Source organism: Microtus pennsylvanicus, chromosome 22, assembly GCF_037038515.1.
Source record: "Microtus pennsylvanicus isolate mMicPen1 chromosome 22, mMicPen1.hap1, whole genome shotgun sequence".
In the NCBI taxonomy this organism is placed as follows: Eukaryota; Metazoa; Chordata; class Mammalia; order Rodentia; family Cricetidae; genus Microtus; species Microtus pennsylvanicus.
Window position 1 is genome coordinate 4,214,061 of NC_134600.1, and position 22,143 is coordinate 4,236,203.

At 47.8% G+C, this 22,143-nt stretch overlaps 1 protein-coding gene across 10 annotated transcripts in view; it reads left to right on the top strand.

The window, feature by feature from the left end:
* Window positions 1-22,143, top strand: part of Ankrd44 (ankyrin repeat domain 44) — a 219,715-nt gene that overhangs the window by 189,692 nt on the left and 7,880 nt on the right. For all 10 annotated transcript variants that reach the window (XM_075956578.1, XM_075956572.1, XM_075956576.1 and 7 more), the window contains exons 18-26: window positions 7,560-7,761; window positions 11,656-11,743; window positions 12,624-12,741; window positions 14,423-14,639; window positions 16,723-16,810; window positions 18,328-18,411; window positions 19,430-19,575; window positions 20,058-20,140; window positions 21,779-21,861. In XM_075956578.1, the coding sequence (XP_075812693.1) occupies window positions 7,560-7,761; window positions 11,656-11,743; window positions 12,624-12,741; window positions 14,423-14,639; window positions 16,723-16,810; window positions 18,328-18,411; window positions 19,430-19,575; window positions 20,058-20,140; window positions 21,779-21,861 (1,109 nt within the window). The remainder of the gene's footprint in view (window positions 1-7,559; window positions 7,762-11,655; window positions 11,744-12,623; window positions 12,742-14,422; window positions 14,640-16,722; window positions 16,811-18,327; window positions 18,412-19,429; window positions 19,576-20,057; window positions 20,141-21,778; window positions 21,862-22,143) is intronic.

Below are 22,143 nucleotides of genomic sequence, written 5' to 3' on the forward strand. Positions count from 1 at the left end.
CATTTCCATAATTCTGCCCCGGATGGCATTGGTTCACCCTTAGTGATTGGCAGCCGTTTGAAAGAGCCCCACTGCCTGGCAGTCACACCAGCTACAGCCAGCTCGCCTGGCCGCAGTGCTGCTGACTGGTGGTCTCTCAGCCATGGTCTGCTCATGGAGGCCAAAACGGTACTTAGATGTACCTTTGTTTGTAAATCCAACGCGACAGGATTCTAGGAGAATCCATAGGGGCCAGGTCTGCCTTTAACTGGTACCCGACGCAAGACACTTCCTCAGTGTTATTCTGGTGAGTGTTTAGAGAACGTTTTGTTAATGGATACAGGTAGACATTCCTGCAAGGTGAGAGGAGTCAAGGCCACGACACAAGGACTGGGAGTGTCCAGGGCCAGTCACCCTGTGAGAAGCCCACCCTCCACTGCCTGCATCTCCACATGCATGGCCAGCAAACTCAGAGCCTCTGATACACCCACTAACACATCCACCGCACACAGAAACCTTTGCTCGTACGCACATACATTTCGAATGCTGTGTAATGAGCCCTCCCTCTCGGTTCCCGGAGGTAGACTGAGAAGAAGGTGGGTGGGCGGTGGGGGCGTTCATGCGCCCAAAGCTTCATAGCGGTTGGCTCTAAGAGCGGGCTCTCCTTTAAAATCCCTGCCAGCTATCAGCTGAACCTGAGCAAGAGCCCCAGAGCGGAGCATGTGCAGATGCTTTAGCGAGGCCGTGTGGGTTTATAGAGCACAGTCCTCCTGCCCCGTGACCGTGGCACTGACCCGATTGCTGCTGAGAAGAGAGTTCCAGGTTCCCAAAAGTTCTGTCTTCTCATTTTGTCCCCACAAAGTATTTGCTTTGGGCTTCCGGTGTGCAAGGCACGTTTGCTGAGCTCACTGGGTCTCCACTCCGATAGGAAAGGCGGGGGCCAGAGAAAGTGGGGAGTGGCGAGGCTGCCCTTCTCCTGGCTCACTCAACTGAACACGTTTTCTCCCGCTGTAAATTTAAGGGAGCCAATTAGATAAGGCTCAAAAGACCCTTTTGAGTTTGTCAGTTTGTTAGTTGTGTGACGTTGGTCAAGTACCCCAGTGGCTTGTGTCTCAGTTTCCCCATCCGTCAGAAGAAAGGAATATCGGCCCCATCAAGAGCCCCACAGGCACGAGCTGATCCCGGTAAAGCAATCAGAAGAGCACCTATCTGGTGGCATCTGTGTGTCCACAGCCAGCTTCATCCTTATCAGCACAAGTCTCTCTTCCGTGCGACACACACTGGCTGTGAATAGCGCCAACCACTTTTCTAGGGGGAGATACTGCGGGGAAGGGACCGAACCTTTAGCCCTGAGGAATTCTCCATGCTGGGGAGATAGTAGGCTAGCAGAAGCATGTCCGATGGTAATACGTGCCATGGGAGAAAATGGAATGGAATCAGGGGTGGGGGTGGGGCTGGAGCACCGAGGTGGCAGACAGGGAGCTGTTTCGCAGAGCACAGAATGCCACACCCCCACAGTGGGTCTGAGAGCTTGTCGCTTTGCTGTCTGACAGAAGGTTCTGGGCTCAAGTGTAAAATCCTGGCATCGGAGAATGCTTGGCATGTCCCCAGGACAGCAGCGTGGTCACCGAGGAGGTGGCAGAGTGGCAAGGGAGAGTGGGGAGAACAAGGAGTAGGGGGACAGTCGCTACGACATCTCTCGGGGCCTCCTGCTCTGTGGTGACAGATCCGACTAGCAGAAACTGCTTGATCGGGTTTGAGGAGATAAAGGAGACTTCTGTGTCTGAGATCACAGACTTAGCAAAGAACAGAAAACCACAGCCAGGAATGGTGGGGGTGACTTCAACCAGAATGATTCCAAGGGGCCTGTTCTAGAACTATTTCATTTTCCCCTCTCCGAGCTGACACCTCAAAAATATTTACTTCAAGACACCTATGGATATATCCCTCACCCCCTCCAGGGTTTGCTGGTGCAATTGCCTTGATAAAAGGCAAGGCACGTTGTTCCAGGTGAAGGCATTCTAGCAGGGGAACAGAACCAGATACCCCTAAACCTTGACCCCTAGAGAGACACAACCAGCTCTGAGATACTATTTCCTGCCTGCGTGATTCGAATCCCCAGGGTTATCAGCCCAGAGAATCTCCTACCCCTTTTTTTCGCTTGGAAATTTTAAATTAAGAAATGTGGTTATACAAACGGGAGACCCCCAGCTGTTGAGATTCCCGGGCGGACTTGCGGTGTTCCTGAAATGGGCGGGGCTCCCAAATCCCCTTCTCGTTTGCCCACGGTTTCTGTCTTAAATGAGTCATGATCAAGGCATTTAAATTGCCTAATGAGATGTTTCTTAAAATAGTGTAAATTAATAATTTAGGTAATTTTAAAGTCTGGTATTCCCAGTAACAGCTTAGAGTAAAATTCATCCCTAACCTAGAAACTGATTGCAGTGGTTTACCTGGTGGCAAAGGGAAAATCCATTGTCCCCAATTGGGGGGGGGATCTCCAGTGAGACCACGCCACACATCAACCACACTCCTGGACGGGACAGGCCCCTTGCTCAGTGGTATATGGCCAGCACAAAGTGAGCACCAAGAGGTTTTGCTATTATTGTGGATTTTTGTTTCGACTTTTTTTTTGTCTTACTGGTTTTTATTTTTATCTTTTTTGTTTGTTTGTTTGTTTTGTTTTTGAGAAAGAACAAAAACTGAAGTTGTGTGGGCAGGGAGGTGGGAAGGACTTAGGAGGAGTTAGGGGAGGGGGCGGAAAAACATCCTCAAAATATAGTGGCTTTTGAGTCATCTGATCGTTTTCATGTGCCTGGTACCCAGAATCATCCAGGCTGGGATTGGAGAGCTGTAATTAGCAGGATTCCATCATTTTCATGTGCCTGGTATCCAGAACCATCTAGGCTGGGACTGGAGAGCTGTAATTAGCAAGATTCTATCATTGTGTCCTAGCCTGAGCCGCTTTAACTTGAAAACAATGAATGGATTTTTGTTTTCTTTTCATTGTGAGGATTAAAAGAGAAGATGCAGGGGCTGACCTAAGCACCTCTAGGAGTGCCGACCGCCTCCTGCCTGTGTGCTTCTCCTTTCCCTGCGCATCTCCTCTTTATTAAACCCAAGTGTGCTGGCCATTGTCCTCCGTATAGCTCCATGCATTGTAAGGTTTCCTCGGCTAAATTAAGAGAACAGAAATTGAAATGGTTACTGTTCTCATCATAAAGGAGAAGGGGCTAGATTTGAAAGTGCCATCTGGAACCGGCTGCTGTCTGCTGGGCCTGTTTCCCCCAGCATCATTCAGTAAACTGAATTCAGAACTACCATTTACCGTTAAAGTGGGAGGCCATGGTCTGGAGAGTCAGTTCTCAAATGCGCCCCAGATCCACGAAGAGAATCCGAAAGTCTGATTCACAGCCTGGAGTGGATGTTCCTGTTACTACAAACAGGGTTAAAATGCTCCTCAGCTGGCTTAGAAACCACCTATGGCCTAGTTAGTAATGGCTGAAGTTGGTGCAGGATTTGTGGAAGGCATTTTACTATTTTCTCTTCTTCGTTGATGTTGGAACTCCCCAGGATAAGAGGCCAAGGACCATGCGTCTTAACCCTCACATTGAATTGTCATATTCTCTTTTCAAAGTGCTCCTGGGTCAGCTTGCCTTACCTGAAACCAGTTTTTTTCTACCCAAGCTGCATACCCTTAGCATAACGAGGTCACTCTGCCCCTCTGGGTGCTCTTTGGTAAGATGGAGATAGTAAGGGCATCTAAATCCCAGATTGGCCACGGTGACGTGAGGTGATGTGTCCCACAGAAGCAGCCAGCAAGTGGTTGCTTCAGAATTTAGGTTATAAGGCAGACTTCCTGTCCTGCTCGGTTACAGCTCTTGACACAGCTTGTTTTCCTGTCTCTGGAGAGGCTGTTGTTTATTGTAAAGGCTCAGGAGTCTGGGACTTTGTCCCCAGAGTGTACCTTCATGCTCCACGGCGATAGTCAAGATATTTTACATCTACACGGATATTTCTATAGAAGGAATTTAGGTTTTCATTCAATATCTGTTATTCAGCCCGATTCCATCACAGGCAAACAGAAAGGTATTTAGCCTTCAAGTCAATCAAATGGAATTCCCGAGGTAAAACTACATGCCTATTAGACCCCAGATGCCCAGTTCCTAACTTGGCCTCCACCTCAGGACTTCCTGTGGGAAAGGATGTTGACAGTAAATATGGTGGCCTATGCCTACGTATGTGTTGGTGACAGTCCCCACACAAAAGAGACTGGAGCAGAAGGATTCAGGTTTTGAAGGCAGCCTAAGCTGGGTAACAAGATCCTGTCTCAAGGGGGGGGGGCATTTACAGATCGTAAATAAGATGTGGAAACAGTTGGCATGGTGCCCAGAGCGTAGGAAGTCCTCAGTGAGTTGTTGCTATTATCAAAGCAAATCAACAAATGCAGGGTTAGTATTTGGTGGCAATAAGTGCTCCGAAGACAAGGAAGAGAGCTGCAGAGTGGAGGGATCTTTTCTATATGCGCTGGGAGGCTTACTTCCCTGGTAAGGTATTTGCGTAGATGTACCAGGACCGTCAGGGCAAGTGCCATGGCCGCTTAACTGTAGAGGGCAGTGTGGGCACCCCAGAGCCCAGACATGCTGAGGATTCATGCCAGAGCCCAGGTCTGGTTGGTCATAGCAGGGTTTGGATTTTACTGGCTGAGTTTGCAACGAGGAGTAGCCTGGCTTCTGGTTGGACCATAGGAAGGTTTCATCCGGTACTGGTGTCCGTGACAGATCACCAAGGGACAGGGACTGGGGGACACTTTTGCTTGAATTCTGGCCAAACAGTATGGTGAGAGTTGACGCAGAGCCTCAGGTGTGTTTCTAGGACACAGGACATGGCGACAGTGTCCTATGAGAGGCATGGAGAGCTGCCTCCGACTGCACAGCCCCTCTGTGGGCCTGAACGGAGGCATGGGGTTCTCAGATGGTTCCTGAGAACCCCGACATGTCTATGTTTGAGTCAATGAAGAAGCCCAGTCCTCTGTACTGACCCATTCGGAACAGGGCAGGGCACAGAGGGCGTTCTTTGTCACTGTCTGCTGCCACACGTCAGTACCGTCCCAGGTACTTGTTCAAGGCTGCAATCATGAGAGACAGAGAAATCGGGGGGGGGGGGGGGGCGGCGCCTGAGAATCACATTGTCATTTGCTGAGATGGCCAGGCTGCAGGCAGAACAGATTCCTGGATGGAAATCCAGGAACTTAGTGCACAGCACTTAGACATTCAAGAGCAGATACCAAGAGGAGGTCGGACCTGTAGGCTTAGAAATCAAGAGAGAAGTTGGGACAGGGATATGAATAAGGATTCAGTACCATATGATTTTTTTTGTGTGTGTGCTTTTTCAAGACAGTGTTTCTTTGTAGCTTTGGGGCCTGTCCTGGAACTAGCTCTTGTAAACCAGGTTGGCCTCAAACTCACAGAGATCCACCTGCCTCTGCCTTCCAAGTGCTGGGATTAAAGGTGTGCACCACCACCACCCAGCTTGATTTATACCACACATTACATATAGGATACACTTTTAATATGTACAGATTATCACAATCCTTAGCTAAGATAATGAAATGAGAAAATTCTATTTTTAATTCATTAGTACTCTTAATTCTGATGGCGTCCTTTCAACTTTCTATTTGTTCTTGTTATTCTATACTCAGGGAAAAATTATTTATTTCTTAGGAAGATAAGGTGAATTAAGCACATACACTGAATACCCACTATTTCTAGAAATAACCACTACTATTGCTCTCTGCGGTATCCCAAATGTTTCTTGTGACCATTAGCAGTACACATAAATATAAATATGCACAATGCATCCTCTTTTTATATAAATGAGGCCATGCTAGATATATTGCCTGCAACTTAGTTTCTAAAAAGCCCTCTCTGGGTGCTGGCATTTCACCCTCCACAAATGTCACAGCGACCTACCCATGCGCAAGAGCGCAAGATTGCTTTTCCCCACACTGTTAATGGCATCGGGTAGGACATCTTCAGTCCTGTCCAGGAGGTCATGAGATAGCACTATAAAATTTACATAGATTTTTGTATGTCTATTGACATTTTACCTTTCTTTCTTTCTTTCTTCCTTCCTTCCTTCCTTCCTTCCTTCCTTCCTTCCTTCCTTCCTTCCTTTCTTCCTCTTCCTCCTCTTCCTCCTTCTCTTCCTCCTCCCCCTCCTCCCCCTCCTCCCCCTCCTCCTCCCCCCCTCCTCCTTCTTCTTCTTCTTCAAGTTGCTTTTTCAGGTCCTTTGAACACTTTTCCTGGTTTCCAAAAGTTCCTTTTAGAGTAAGGAAATCAATCCTTTGTGCGAGGTCTTTTGCAAAGACCTGGTGCCCTGAGGAACAGTACAGTGGGAAAAAATGCCCGTGACAAAAAAGATGCCCTTTGATGTCTAAGGACACAGGGACAGACCTTTCCTATTTCGTTCCTGTCTTTCTCACCCACCCCAGATAGCCCACCTCTTCCTCTCTTGTAAGATCCCTCGCTTCTGTATTGGGAGGGCGGGGAGTAGTATTCTTTCCTTTAAAGACTAAATTAAGAGTCTCAGGCTTACTCTCTTGTTTTGGATAGTATGCAGTCGAGGACCTCATAATGGGTCTGAACTTGGCCCCGACCCATGCCCTATATTCCCCTAATTGTCTCTGTGGCTTCATTATGATCAACGGAAGAAATAAAGAGGCAGGAAGGCTTTCCCTGTCTCAGATCTGTGCAGAACTGGCGCAGTCTCTCTCTCTCTTCATCTTTGCGGCAGTCCCAGGAGGCAGCTTTTATTGCTCTCAGTTTATAGATTCGGAAACAAAGCTCTAAGCACAATTAAGGAACACACCTACACTCTCGTGGTTAGTAGCTGGTCACGTGGTAGGCGGTGAGGGAAGGTTTGCCTGCCTGGAGCGAGTCACAGAGCCCATAAGGTTTCCAGTAATTTCCCCCCTAGTGTTATTAACAGAGAAGATCCTGAAAACAGTCTCATTGTCCGTCGCTCTGTGTAGGGTTCTTCTGGTAGAGGACCGTCTAAATCGTGCAGCCATTTTTCATTATTAGATCACTGTAAGGTAGGTCTGATAAGCACGCATCGATGGATGTGGTGTCTTTGAGCAAATTAACTGGCAAAGGAGAAAAAAAAAGTATTTATAGGCAACCAGAGGCTTGTGAATTAGTGTTTCGGTCTAACTTCAGTTTGCTGGCTGCAGATTCATCCCAAGTACTGTTCCAATACTCCCTCCCTCCCTCCCTCCCTCCCTCCCTCCCTCCCTCCCTCTCCCTCTCTCTTTCTTCTCTCACATATTATATCCTGACTGCATCCCCCCTCCCTCCTCTCCTCCCAGTGTCCCCCACCTCCGCTCTGCCCCAGATCCCCTCCCCCTCCCCCACTTCCTTTCAGAAAAGGGCAGGCCTCAACCAAACATGGCATCTCAAGTTGCAGCAGGACTAGGCACCCAACTCAGGAGTCAGCGGCTCCGGAAGCTCAGCCGTGAGGGTGGATGCCAGGGGATTTGCAGCTATGAGGGTTGCTATGTGTACCTTTCTTCTCTGCAGGCCTACAATGGGCACCACCAAGCCTTGGAGGTCCTTCTCCAGTCGCTAGTGGACCTGGACATCAGGGACGAGAAAGGCCGGACGGCTTTGTACCTAGCTGCTTTCAAGGGCCACACGGAATGCGTGGAAGCGCTCGTTAACCAGGGCGCGTCCATCTTTGTGAAAGACAATGTCACCCAAAGAACTCCGCTTCACGCCTCAGGTAGGTCCCCGCGAAGGTCCAGGTTACTCCCGAGTTTTGTAATTCGTGTGTAGGTATAAATCAAAGGGTCAAGCAGCTGAGGCGACTCAGCAGATAAAGGTGCTTGCCACCAGGCCTGATTGACAATTCCTGAATGTCATCCAAATGCATAGGGCACATGCCACCCCAATAAATAAATTAATAATTTTTAAAAAAGATTTTAAAAGGACTGTGGCTGGGGCTGTAGCACAGGGGGAAAGTGGCTGCCTAGCATGTACCAGGCCCTAGGCTCCTCCCCCACCCTCACCCCCCAACCTCCGCAAAGGACAGCAACACCTTCTTCCATACTAACTTTTAACATCTCAGTTTTATTTCTACGCCGTGCATACCCGAATGCTTCCAAAATGCTTTTGATCTGTTTTCTCCTTGGACGTGACGGGTGCTTTCTGGCCTCCCCAGAGAAAGAGCCTTAGAGCCTTAGAATTCTAAACGGGGGGTGTCGGGGGGGAGTGGGGGATGGCGAGTTACCCTGTGATCTCTAGAGTCAGTTAGACCGAGCAAGCCACATCAGAATCATAAAGCAGTTAGAAGCGAGGCTTTAACGACACCCAGGACTGCTGTGCCAGGGGAATCACAGACAGCGAGCTAATTAGTACACTGTTCTATCTATCCACCCACGCGGTGTTCTTTCCCCTGTTCGCTTTTGATGTACCCGAGAGCAAAACAGAAACACGCACCTGTGCGCGTCGGCCAGCAAGAGACGTGACTTTCCTGGGATGTTTCTGCCGTCCACAGGAAGGGACACTTCCAGACGTGCACAGATGTGAAAGCCGTCTGTTAGAATCTCTGGCCCAGCTAACGCAAGAGGATCTCTTGGCTCAGGCAATGCCATGGTGTTAGCCTTTGAAGGGCAGTGGTCGGCATCCTTTTTTTCTTTTACATACAAATGAAAAAGGATGTATTTTTATTTACTTCCAGGAAAAACTGCCCCACATAGTCAAGCCCTGACCCTGTTGGGGTAGTTTCAAAATAACTCTAAAAGATATTTAATGAATCTGTCTTTCTAAGAAGGAAGAGGCTTAATAATTCCAGAAAGAACAGGGATGCCCTGGTGTTGTAGGGCTCATCAGAAAAATTCCTCCCCATGTGTTGCTGAGCTAGCCTCGAGTATTTACCTGAAAACTGAGAGCTGATGTTCACGAGTTAGATGACAAACCGGGGTAGTATCGTATACCATCCTGCACTGGTGGGCGCCACGATGCATTATTAAAATGGGAAGGCGCTACTATTTTGAAGCAGACTATAGACTGGGACCAGTCCCTAGCAAATGCTCAGAACAACAAGCTTGTATTCACTGTTTTTTATCTGACTCGGAAGAGCCCAGAGGATGAGATGGTCTTGGTGGGGAAGTGAAGGAGTTAGGACATGTGTTTAAAAGATGTGGACGGTTCTCACTACTTGAAAGTCTTCTAGGAATGCTAGACAGGCCGGTATATTTTTGTCAGAGCCGGTGAGAGAGCTCAGGGGGCAAAGGTTCTTACCACCAACCTGATGGCCTGAATTTGGTCACTGGGGCCCAGAAGAGAGGACCAACTCCTACAAGTTATCCTTGGTTCTCTGCATCCACACCTTGACAAACACACATCAAAATAAATACAGACGTAAGTCTCTTGCTATGCCTTAACACCCAAGCCACTGAACAGATACAATACTGAGACAGAGAAAGCCTACCTGTGGCCTGATTATCTGGAAACAGTTATCTCCGGGAAAATGTCAGTGATGGCTGGTATAGCCAATTATAATTTTTTTTTATTTTATTTTATTTATTTATTTATTTATTTTTGGTTTTTCGAGACAGGGTTTCTCTGTGACTTTGGAGCCTGTCCTGGAACTAGCTCTGTAGACCAGGCTGGTCTCAAACTCACAGAGATCCACCTGCCTCTGCCTCCCGAGTGCTGGGATTAAAGGCGTACGCCACCACCGCCCGGCCCAATTATAAATTTTTGTTTGTCGCCACTATTTTTGCTTCTTAGGCTTCCTTAGTTTGCTCTTTTTAAAGATTTGTTGCTTAGCATAGCCAAGCTTCCGCCTTGTTACCAGGTAATTCCTAACAATTGCCTGTGGCTGGTTTGGTTGTGGAAGACGGGGGTGGGGGGGGGGGGTGGGGGGGTGGGAGGTGGGGCATAAAACAGGTAAATGATGAAGGACCAGCCTGACCCGTTTGACACCGTGATGGAGGTGTGGTCCAAGGGTGCCCCCTAGTGGTCAGGAAGACCCACGCTGGCTTTCCCTTGATGCCATTCATTAAAAAGACAGGCTGTCATATGACCATCTTCCACAAAATGTCTGCTGAGATTTGAGGAGTCACTTAGCCAGAATTGTTTTCCAGTTCACGTGAGAGGCCAGTTCCTTTGTCTCAGACCCTCGGAGCCTGTGAGGAGGGGCAGCCAGAAGGAGGGGTTGGCACAGATAAACACAGTGGCAGTTGTGGCTGTCATTCACCTCTGGGAGAGGCTGGACCAGTCTGGCAGAGGGATGGAGATGGCAGGGCACAGCTAAAGACACTAATGTCCTTTTGCTAGAAGACAACTTGGAGAGACTGTGGTGTGTGGGAACCCAAGGAGAACAGGTTTGTCACCCTAAGGGGGACTGGATTTTCCTGGGGGCTGTGAGGTAAGGACAGGCAACTGTGGTGGAGAAGCAGAAACCCCACTGGAAATGATCATGTCACGTGACGCAGCAGGTGAGCAATGGGAGCCGAGATAGTCTTTTCTTATGTCTGCTCAAAACCAAAATATCCTTGGAGTGATTCTGAGCATTAAAGACTATCAAATGGATACAGAAAGAAAAGCCAAGGTCTGGAGTTCCCACCTCTGAGCCCGTTGCCAAGGGGATTTAGCTGTCCGGCCGACGCCAATCTTTTCCTTTTAAGGCACTGGCATTAGGCTCCGTGCAGATTTCAACAAGGTAACAGGCCTTTGTATCATTTTAAGAACCGCAGCAGCAGCAGCAGCAGCCATAAAATGTTGCCTGGAATTCTAACTTGTAATATTTCCTACACACTCACACACACACACCACGGACGGACGCTGAGAACACACTGAATTCTAGGGTTTATTGTCCCGCGAGATTTGCTTCCCAGCATCCCTCACACTCACTTCGGGACCGCCTTCTTCTAAAGGGGCGTTTTTAGTTATGCCCATGGGCGCTTCCTGTTGCCCTTTCCCCAGCTGTGAGGTGAGCATGGCGCTGGGCTTGCACCCCATCTCCTGCGCACTCCTGGGTAGCTGGGGCGGGTAAGGTGCCTCTGAGTCCTCCCTCGGCATCAGTAGGGAGAGGAGGGAAGAGGAAGGCGGACAGTAGCTGCTGTCACCTGCTATAGCATGGCTAAGACATCAGCGTCAGCGAGGAGGGAACGCGTGGGCTGTGCTTACTATCCTGCCTTGGAGTTTCAGCGTCAGCCACCGCTAATCAAATCAATGGGAACTATTGCTCCGATATGGAATTTAGAATTTACTGGTCCGGAAGAGCGGGGACCATTCTGTTCTCCATCCCTTGCCCTCTTTTTCTCTCTTCTCTGTTGGTATATGAACGTGGAGAGATTCTCAGCTGGACTGGCGTCGGGGGTCGGGAGGAGACTTATCAGGCCCATACAAGGAGATACGAAAGGACAGCAAATTTAAGGAAAGCTCCCTTAACTCTGGAAACAGAAAGGGAAGGCACAGATCAGAGTTTGCAGGCAGGAAGAAAGGGCCGACCCTGAGCCAGGCCCCCTGGGCCATCTTGAACTGGAAACCAGGGCTGCCTGCTCAGAGCAGAGGGAAGGCATTGATTGGACGTCCACATCAGCTTCGCTTTGGAGAAAGAGCTCCAGCGTTGGTTCGTTAAAAGAATGTCCGTCATTTTCTCTTCCAGTTGTTAATGGGCACACGCTGTGCTTGAGACTACTGCTGGAAATGGCAGACAACCCCGAAGCGGTTGATGTGAGAGACGGCAAGGGACAGTAAGTGCTTCCTTGTTGGCCTTCTGCTGCTGGGTCAGTCCCCAGGGCCGATTGGTTGGTTGGTTGAGCAGCGAAGAAGGCTGAGTTAGGATAGGAGTACAGCTCTGTGAAGCTCCTAGGTAAGGAGTCTGGAACAGCGAGGCGTGGCCACCAGAGCAAGCGTTTAAGTGAGCACCCAGTGTGGGCATATCTTAACGACAGCAGACACCTCTTTATCCCAGCTGTGTCTGTTGCTGGCTTTTAATACTTTCTAGCTTTTCCACCTTTGACTTATACATTTTTAATTAATAATGGCAAAAAGACAGACCTCGAGGGGTTGTTTCTGTTGTGAAAAATAAAATCCCTCGGCTTGTATCCTCTCCTGCTTGGCCTGTTCCTCACCCAGGCTCTCCTTACGATAAAGAAGGGCAGACAGAAAGACTCGAGTTGCTACCCCCAGGTGAATGAGTTTGAGTGACAGTCAGACCAGGGCCCCGTCTTTCTTCTACACGAGCCGGACTTATTTTCAAAGCCAGGAAGCTCTGTCGGTGGAGGTAAACCCCGAGCAAACAGAGGCCAGCATGGCAAGCAGAGTTGCTGGGATATGATCAAGGGTTCTTCTGCATGCACACATGCCCCAGCCAGCTGGCACCTAGCGATTGCCACACAGTATGGAAAATGGTTGAATTAATGCAATGACTTGAGATGAGACCGTCCCCTGCCTTGCCCTGGGCCTATGCGTTATGTCACCATTTCACCTTGGAACAGAAATCGATCTCTTGTTCCACACGGCATAGAACAGCAAATTAGATAACACAGGAACTATTGGGCCATTAATAAGAACAGAGAGAAAACTCGTCTCTCGCTGGAAGTGGTTTTAATCTCCTTCCTCTCTCCACAGAACGCCCCTGATGCTCGCAGTAGCGTACGGACACATCGATGCTGTCTCCTTGCTGCTGGAGAAGGAAGCAAATGTCAACGCTGTGGATATAGTGGGGTGCACAGCTCTGCACAGAGGGGTACGTGCTTCTCTCTCAGCTTCAGGGAACTGGCTTGGTTTTATCCGGCGTGAGATTTTAGGGGAAAGATTTGTTTCATAAAACAATCATTTAGCTCTGCAGTCAAAATGAAATTGCAGAATTTTATACAATTATAGGATAATGAAAACTACGGTCAGGTCCTGCTTTAAGACTTTGTTAGACTGGGATAATAGACATGGGAACACCTACCGTTGGTGGGATCGGCTCGCCTTTCTGACTGCAAAATGTGTATCACAGAAAATTATAAAACATTTTTTAAGTGCAGAAAAAAACACAATCACCAGTAATCCTATCTCCTGTAGTAACATTTGATCCATATACACACACATATATACTTGCACATACACACATACATATATACATGCATATGCATATATACATACACACATATATGCACACACACAATACATATATACACATGCATGCACATATACACATATACATACACACAAATACACACATGCACTCATATACACATACATACATACATAGACTCATTTACACATACACATAATTATACACATGCACACATATATTCACACGTACGTACATACCGATACACACATATGCACATATATACATATACACATGTACTCATACACACATACACACACAAATACTCACACGTATACATACACACATACACTCACATCATATGGTCTTTTTTTCTCTTAGTATATATATAGGACCATTTTTCATGCTATTAAATATTTTTCTGGCTGGCCATTTCTAATGCCCCATTGTGTATAGGCGCCAGAATGGCCAGAATGCATTCTGTGATTTCCTGGCTTGGAGCAGTCATGCTATTTCTGTGGCCCCTTGTGACAAATGAGGGCACTGTATGTGTCCCGTGGCCAATCCTTTGCACACATCTGCAGAGTTGTCTTTTTTTGGGACAAAAATAAGTTAAATGTACAAAGGTAAAAATCACAAAATTGCTCTGTGGGTGTGGTGTGAACACCCTGAGAAAGGGCAGAAAGAGTTTTCCATGGGTGTTGCTATAATCATGGCTCTTTTTTCTGGGCACTTCTTTTGGACCGTGCGCCAGATCCGGGCACTCTACATACACGTGCCTGTCAGTGACAAGCTGTATACATGACAGCGGTCTCACACGGTTATAAAGGAGCTGGACATATACAGTCCTTTCCTGTAGAGCTCTCCTGGTGCCTTTGCTGTTCGGATACAGAAACACTTGCCAGTGTTGTGACCCCACAATGCCCAGCAGGAAGACGCACTGGGCATGTTAGCTTGGGATGGACAGGCTCTGTAACCTGAGTGGGCAACAGGCTGTGTTCTCTAGCCCCATGGACAGACACTGGGATATTTCCGGAATACATCCCTGTCCGCAGGTCATTGTCCTCTGCCCACTCATGGGTGAATAGCGAGAGCCAGAGAGGGGTAGACAGGAGTTGACAGCCAGGACGTAACCTGCTCCTTGATTCTGAGGCTGCTGTTTTCTACGTAGCACGATACCTTCTGTGGTTATGTTTCTCGTGGGCTTTTCTAGCAGGGATTTGACTAGGGTTGGTCTTCCTCCTACCTCCTCAGCAATGCCCCCTGCTCCCCTTAGACCAGAAATGGGGGGGGGGGGCTTCCGCTCCCAACACTGTCATCCCCAGCCAACCGCAGTTTGTTTTCTGTTTTCATTGCCACATGACAGATTATGACCGGACACGAGGAATGTGTGCAATTGCTGCTGGAACAGGAAGCCTGCGTCCTCTGCAGAGACGCCAGAGGCAGGACGCCCCTGCACTACGCAGCCGCTCGGGGCCATGCCACGTGGCTGAGTGAGCTGCTCCAGATTGCCCTGTCGGAAGAGGACTGCTGCCTCAAAGACAACCAGGGCTACACGCCGCTGCACTGGGCTTGCTACAATGGTGAGTGGCGTGCCATCTGGGTGATTCCACTAGACTGTTTGTTCAACCAGCTCCCTCTTGGTGAGCATTCAGATTAATTTGGGAGTTTCTTTTCTGTTATAAACACTATGACAGTATGCGTATTCATATTACAGCATTAAAAACCTCATTTAATATCCAGAAGTGAAATTTTTAAAAGGCGTCTTTTTTAACGGCAAGGAGTCATGCCGCACAAAAGCCTGCTCTAATCTAAAAAGTATCAGAGTACTGTTTCCACAACTTTGCCAGCCCAGAGTGACTCAACCCTCTTTTTATTTTTGCCAACACCAAGGGTAAAAACACGTGTCTCTTTGCGTTTCCCAGCCTCTTGCCGTGTTTACGGCCTGTTGTTTCCTCTCCTTTGAGTTCTCCTGTGTCTGGAAGAGCCGGGCACCTTATCTGTGGCAGTGTTCTGCCTCGTTCCGTCTTTGGAGTGCCTTCTTCCATGCTGATGTTTGGGGCTTTCATCCGCTTTTCATAGGATCTCTGTAACCAGCCTTACTTGAGAAGGTCTCGTACATACTTCCTAAGATAACAGATATTGTTTACAAATATTTCTTACTCTACACCTGTGGTTTTGTATTTCCGTTTCAGTTCCGTTAGGATTTTAGTGTGACCATTATGTCTGGAACGAGTTCCTGGGCTCCAGTTACGTTGACAAGAATGCCCGTGTCTTTGCTAGTCTTCATAGGTTTTGCATTGGTAGACTGAAATTTATTTTTTTTTTTTACCTAAAATAACCTACAACCTGTGAGTGCTCGCTGGCCAGAAAGAACCGACAACAGAAAAGGAAGAGCACAGGAGAGCCCCAGGTGTGAGGGAAGACACATACTTGCCGCAGCGCAGCCCACGTTGTCTCCCTGGGGCTGGGTCCGTCTTTCTGCTCCTGAACCTCTGCCGGTGCAGGCAGAGGAGAGCAGACTGCTCCCCAGCAATCAATCCCCGATTCTGGAATTCTCAAGCACCTCCCTCCAGGTCTGAGGTCCAAGCTCCCAGAGTCCCCTTCACTGGGCACTGTGAAATTTTCAAAGTGGTCTGCCACGCTCCGGTTTTAGCTGCTCAGACTCAGTCTCCCACTGATGAGCAGAATTTGTAATAGAACTGGTGGTGTCAACTAGCTTTAGCTCAACTGGACACAAGATAGAGTCATTTGGGAAGAGAAAACTTCAACTGAGAAAACCCCCACCGAACTGACCTGCGGGCAAGCCTATGGTAGATTTTTCTTGATTCATAATTACTGTGGGAGGACCCAAGCTATAGGCAGTGGCATCCCTGGGCTTGTGGTCTCAGACACTATAAGAAAGCAGGCTGAGCAAGCCATGAAGAGTAAGCCAGTAAGCAGCACCCTTCCATGGCTGCTCCTACCATCCCTGCCCTGACTGCCCTGGACAGTGAGCTTTAACAAGCCGCAAGGGGAAATACAGCCTTTCCTTCCCAAGTTGCTTTTGGTTCCAGTGCTTTATCGTAGCTCTAGAGACCCTAGTTAAGACAATGGCAGAGAAAGCTTTAAAAGTCTTGTGCATTGCTATTCACCATAATGCCTTCCCTTTGCTCATTGGGGGGCCTCCTGTGGCCAGATGTCACTAAAAACACTGCCATGAGATTTTACGTTTAGAGTCTTTTGTTGTTGCTGTTTTCTACCATGCCCCCTTCACTGGGGTACCTACCTGTAAGCTAACCTATTGGTGTGGATGAAAGGAAAATGTCCCGATTATAAACATGGGGAAACTGAGGCAACACTGATATCAAGCATCTCTCGAGAGCTGAGGGTGACACCGAATCTGTTCTGCTGGCCAACTACGTGACGTTTTCTCTCTCTCCACCAGGCCATATGGTCCTCGCTGTTTGATTTGCTCTTTGTATCTCAGAACACCTGTGAGCGCGGTTAATAACATTTCAGCGTTTTGTTCAATTTATTCCACGGAGAACGGGCATTCCGCCAATTCAGGAAAATTCATATGCTAGAACCGAACCCTTAATGGGAAATTAAAAAATTAAAAAATGCCAGACCATGCTGAACAGCGCTTCTGTCTGGGGACTCTCTAAATTTGTGTGTTCTCTGCAGGCAATGAAAACTGCATAGAGGTACTTCTGGAGCAGAAATGTTTCCGGAAATTTGTTGGCAATCCCTTCACTCCACTGCACTGTGCGATGTAAGTAGAAAGGGTGGAAATGTCACGGTGACCTCTGTTCCTTTAACTGTGTGCAGGAAACGTGCCTTTTATAAATGAAGAGAAGCATTTAGATTGCAGATAAGACTGAAATATGCTGTTCTGCTGCGAGAGACTAATAGCTTTGCTACCATTGCCTGCGCTCTCATGATCATGGTTTCCCAGAAGCTAAAGTTCCAAGGTAGCTCATGGTGGTGTGCCGAGAGGGATGGTCCACAGATGTGAAGAAGTCTTCAGCGGTATCCCCCATTGCCTGGCAAATTCTGAAAAATAAGTCAGGGTTAATGCCAATTTTATATATCTGTAGCTGGTAAGACATTTTCTGCCAGGAAGACTTTTTATAAAATTCCTCATCTTTATCCTCATTTTCCTTCTCCTTCCCCCTCCTCCTCTTTCTTCTCCTCACCTGTCCTCCTTCTCCTCCTCCTCTTCCTTCTCATCCATCCCCCTCCTCCTTCCTTTTCCTCACCAATCCTCCTCCTCCTCTTTCTTCTCCTCATCCATCCTCCTCCTCCTCCTCTTCCTTCTCCTCACCCATCCTCCTCCTTTTTAAATCTAATTGTTACTGCAAGTTCATAGAGAGAAATGTTATTTATAGAAGGCAGTGACCTTACGTCAGGGTTCCATGAGTCAGAGCGGGGTGTACGACTTGAACATGCCGTCTTTACGTTACCTGTGGATTTCCCATGAAGCAGAGTCATTTTGACTAGAAAGACACTAGAGGCATGAAATCGCATCGGTAAAGAAAGGGTAGATGAGAAAGAATCTGGTGATTTGGGGGACCAGGGAGATGGATCAGTGCCTCAGAATACTAGCTGTACTTGCAGAGGACCCAAATTTGGTTCCCAGCACCCACATGGTGGCTAACCACCATCCATGCCAGTTTCGTGGGGTCCAGTGGCCTCTTCGGGCATCCTCGGGTTCTAGGTACACCTGAGTGTACATATGTATATGAGGAAAAACACTGATATGCATAAAGTAAAAATGGACAAATATTTTAAAAAATTGATTTATTTATTTTATGTTCATTGGTGTTTTGTCTGGATGTATGTCTGTGTGGGGGTGTTGTGTCCCCTGGAACTAGAGTTATGGACGGTTGTGTGCTGCCATGTGGATGCTGGGAATTGAACCCCAGTCCTCTGGAAGGGCAGTCAGTGCTCTTAAGTGCTGAGCCATCTCTTCAGCTCCATATGGACAAATCTTAAAAATACCAATGAGGGTGAATTCACATGTGAAGGATCTATATCTTTTGCACTTTGTTGTCTCGACATCACATATGTGGGACCTTGTGCAAGCGGTGTTCCAGGGGACCTCACGAACACTGAGGTCCCTCATGGAAGTAAGCAGGAGGTTTCAGTGCACACTGCTGTAGCATGCTACAGATATTAGCATCCTCTATCTAAAAATAATCCAATTGTTAAACATAGATGCATATAAAGATGCGGTGTGGAAGGATATGTTTTAATGAGTTCTTACACTATAATCCGTTTTCATCCCAGAATTAATGGCCATGAGAACTGTGCGTCACTGCTGCTGGGGGCCATCAATTCCAGCATCGTCAGTTGCAGGGATGACAAAGGCAGGTGGGTGAGGCCGCGGTGTCGCGCTTCGGGTCTGGAGACTTGGTCCTTGTTCTGTGTTGCAGAATAGGGAGCCACTTGCTTTTCTTTCTAGATACCCTTATCTTGGGTAGTGCTAAGAACCAAATTTAGGGCCTTAGGCGAGCTCAGACTGAGCTCCAGCCGTAGTAGTGTTTAGAAAGAGTCTCGCAGCGTAGCTCAGGATGACCTTGAACTAGCTACCCAGCCCAGGCTAGCCTCAGACTCATGATCTTCCAGACTCTACCCTGCTGAGTGCTAGAATCACAGACATAAATGACGCTTGGCCAAAAGAAAAAAAATAATTAACTGAGAAAGTAATGCGTGGTATGTTTTTCTATCCTAGAGATTTTTCCATACCAAACTATAGAGATTCATTTTCTCTTTTGAAAGCTGCATGTTATCTCACTGAGTGAATGCATAGCATGTTGCTTGGCCTGACTTCTTTAGAAGACTATTCACATGGCTTTCAATATTCTGCTATTCCTAAGAAGCAGCACAGGGAATCTGTTTGCTCGGCTGAGTATAGGTGGGAAATGGAGTTCTGGGGGTGGAGTTACTTCATTAAGGCTAATGCTTTTTCCATTTTGATAAGCAATGTCACGTTGTCCTCCCCAGTAACCCCACTGTCTGCATTAGGTTATGTAGGCTTTTAAGGCTTTTAAGTTAACCAACCAATTGCTTACAAATTAGACCCTAATTTTAAAAGTTTCTGCCATAGATGAGTGGGAACTCACTAGCACTCAGGATTAGATGGTTGGAACGGTACTGATTTCCTTATCAGTCATGGCAGGAGCCTCCCCCTCCCGCCCCCCAAAATCGAACGACAACGTTCATAAAGCTGATACTTCCATGGCCGCCTTGATGGTTCTAAGAAAGGATTGGGCCATCATTTCTGTCAACCCAGAAGCTTTACATCTTTAGAAAACACCCTCGCATGTCTCTTGATGGTTACTGCAATAACCAGCAAGGCAGTAAATCCACGTGTGTTTGAAACCTGCAGGACAACCCTCCACGCAGCAGCCTTTGGTGACCACGCAGAATGCTTGCAGCTGCTCCTGAGACACGACGCTCAAGTGAATGCGGTCGATCATTCAGGGAAAACGGCATTGATGATGGCTGCTGAGAACGGGCAGGCAGGCGCGGTGGGTACGTACTTAGGCTGCGGGCTTTGTACTGGGGCCGGTCTGAAATGCGGCATTGAGTCAGATAAAGATGCCAGCGCTATTCTAGCATGGCCGCCAGGAAGGGGCCACCTCTGAGCTCAGACATCTTCATCGCTTTGTAACTGTGTCATTGGAAGATGATAGCAAAGTAAGCGGATCCTTGGGTGAAATCACTCAACCTTCAGAAACAAAACTTTTAAACAGAGCCATCTTGTCTGGAAAGACTGACACCGTACTTGGATTTAGCCCAAAGGCTGAGGGGCGGCGGAATGGTGAAACCCTGAGGGTGGTTGGAACTCTGCCCACCCAGCTCCCACTTGAATGGAGCAGATATGGCAACCAACTGTTTCTTCTTTACAAACATTGAGTCTGCGTGTGGGCTGTACCAACGCGAGTGCTGTTTTGTAGCCGCGCCGAAACGCGTGCCTGGCATCCAGTCTCACTCTCTTGTGGTTCTGTCTGTAGATATTTTGGTGAAGGGCGCCCAGGCTGACCTGAGTGGCAAGGACAAGGACTTGAATACCCCCTTACACCTGGCGATCAGCAAAGTACGTAACAATGGGCTTCAAATGCTGCTGCTTCCTGCTGTGACCATAGTAGTGAGACCACAGGGTCTGTCCTCCTGGCTCCGAGGGAGCATGGGTTTTAACTAAATGACCATTTCCCAGGATGCTGTCAACAATGCAGGAACATGACGCGGGAGAAGGAAGGGGCAGAAATCTGGGTTGGTGGATATGCCCCACTCACCAAAGGGAACGATGAGGATGGGTTTCCTGCATTTGCCACTTGTGGTCTGGCCACATTCCACCCGTCTCGAACCTGCCGCTGTACCTGTCTCCCTGGCTGTGGCACCGCATTTGGGTGCCACACAACAGGGTAAGACATTAGTGATGTGGCTTATAAACGCTAAGAACTTCCCGTTGCGTTGGGTTTGAAGACACTGTGAGAACACAGCCCCAAATCAAGTACTTTAAAGCAATATCCACATACATGGCCGCTGTTTTCTCAGGCATGTATCAATACATAGTATACGGTAGATTTTTTTCTTTCATAAAAGATGCGTACAAATGCCTGTATGTGTAATTTTTGCAAGGTGCGTTATGTCATAATGCCAGTTGACACCGGTGGTACCAGAAGTCTCAGCCATTCCTCTCGCTGGTTGGTTATATGTTTGTATCCGTGTCCTGGAAAGAATACCAGAAACAGCAGAAATGCTCGAGTCTGGATGTGTATGTCAAAGCACAGGGTGTTGGTGATGGGAACGCCTGGGCTTTACGGACATCCTTATACAAAGGAATCGCTTGAGAATGCCCTTAAAACGCAGATGCTGGCGAGGCATGCCTCTCACTTCAGCACTCTGGAGGCTGAGGTGGGAGAATCTGGGATTCAACTAGCCTGGACTACATAGTAAGAACCTGTCTCCAAAACCAAAAAGTGTATGCTCTTGATCCAGTCTAAATTGGCCTAAGATTTTCTTTTTCGTTATAGATGGAATTTTATATCTCTGTGTCCCAGGGAGAGTCAACATGTCTAACTCTTAGATGATACTGATGATGATGGCCTATGCCCTTAATTAACAGACTTAGTAACACATAACCCTAGATCTAATAATGGATAATTTAACTATCAAGCCTCTATTGTCATAATATCCAAAGATATCTATAGTTAGGGATGACGGAAAAATAAAAACCACACTCCAGAAACAGGGCCTCTTGGGAGTACCCAACAGAAATGGAGAAAAGTGACACAGATCTTGGGTGTTGTGGGAACTCCAGGAGATGGATCCCCAGAGCAGTAATTGAAGGTTTGAAGGAGGGGGCACCCCATGTGTGTTTAAAAAGTGATGCCGCAGGCTTTAGAGGGCGCTGCTAACGCCTCCCCCTCCACCACTCACCGACCTGGCCACACTAGCATCTGCTCTCACTCTCGGGACATTCATTTTAAAGATGAGCTTGGAAGTATTAATATTAACTATGAATATTTTAAGTCAGTAACCTGTTAAGCAGGTCCTAACGGGCCCCAGGTAGACGCTTAAGAGTGTCTCGGGCTCATTTGCTCTTTAGAAAAAGGAATTATTTGGAAAACAGCCCTGGATGTTTCCAGGCAGAGGAAGCTGGCAGTCAGTTGAGAGTCAGGAGCTGTGTTGTATTCTCTGCCTCACGTGTCTTGCTCTTCCTCCTTATTAGGGCCATGAAAGATGCGCCTTGCTAATACTTGACAAGATACAAGACGAGAGCCTTATCAACGCGAAAAACAGTGCCCTGCAGACGTGAGTGTGACAGCCATGCGCGACCCCAGCCCAGAGTCATACTTTATTTTATGTATTCTTCGGGGGGCGTCTAACATGTATACAACAAAATACGGTCATCCCCACCACCATTTTCATCCTCCAGCTCCCCCAGATTCCTTCCCGACCGCGTGTCTTTTTTTTTTTTAAAAAACACCCAATTAATCCAGTATGTCCAGTTTGTGTGCGTGGATGTGGACCATCCAATGGGGCACGGGAACCCACGAGTGGCTCTATCTGCCAAAAAGAATGATGCGCCCCTTG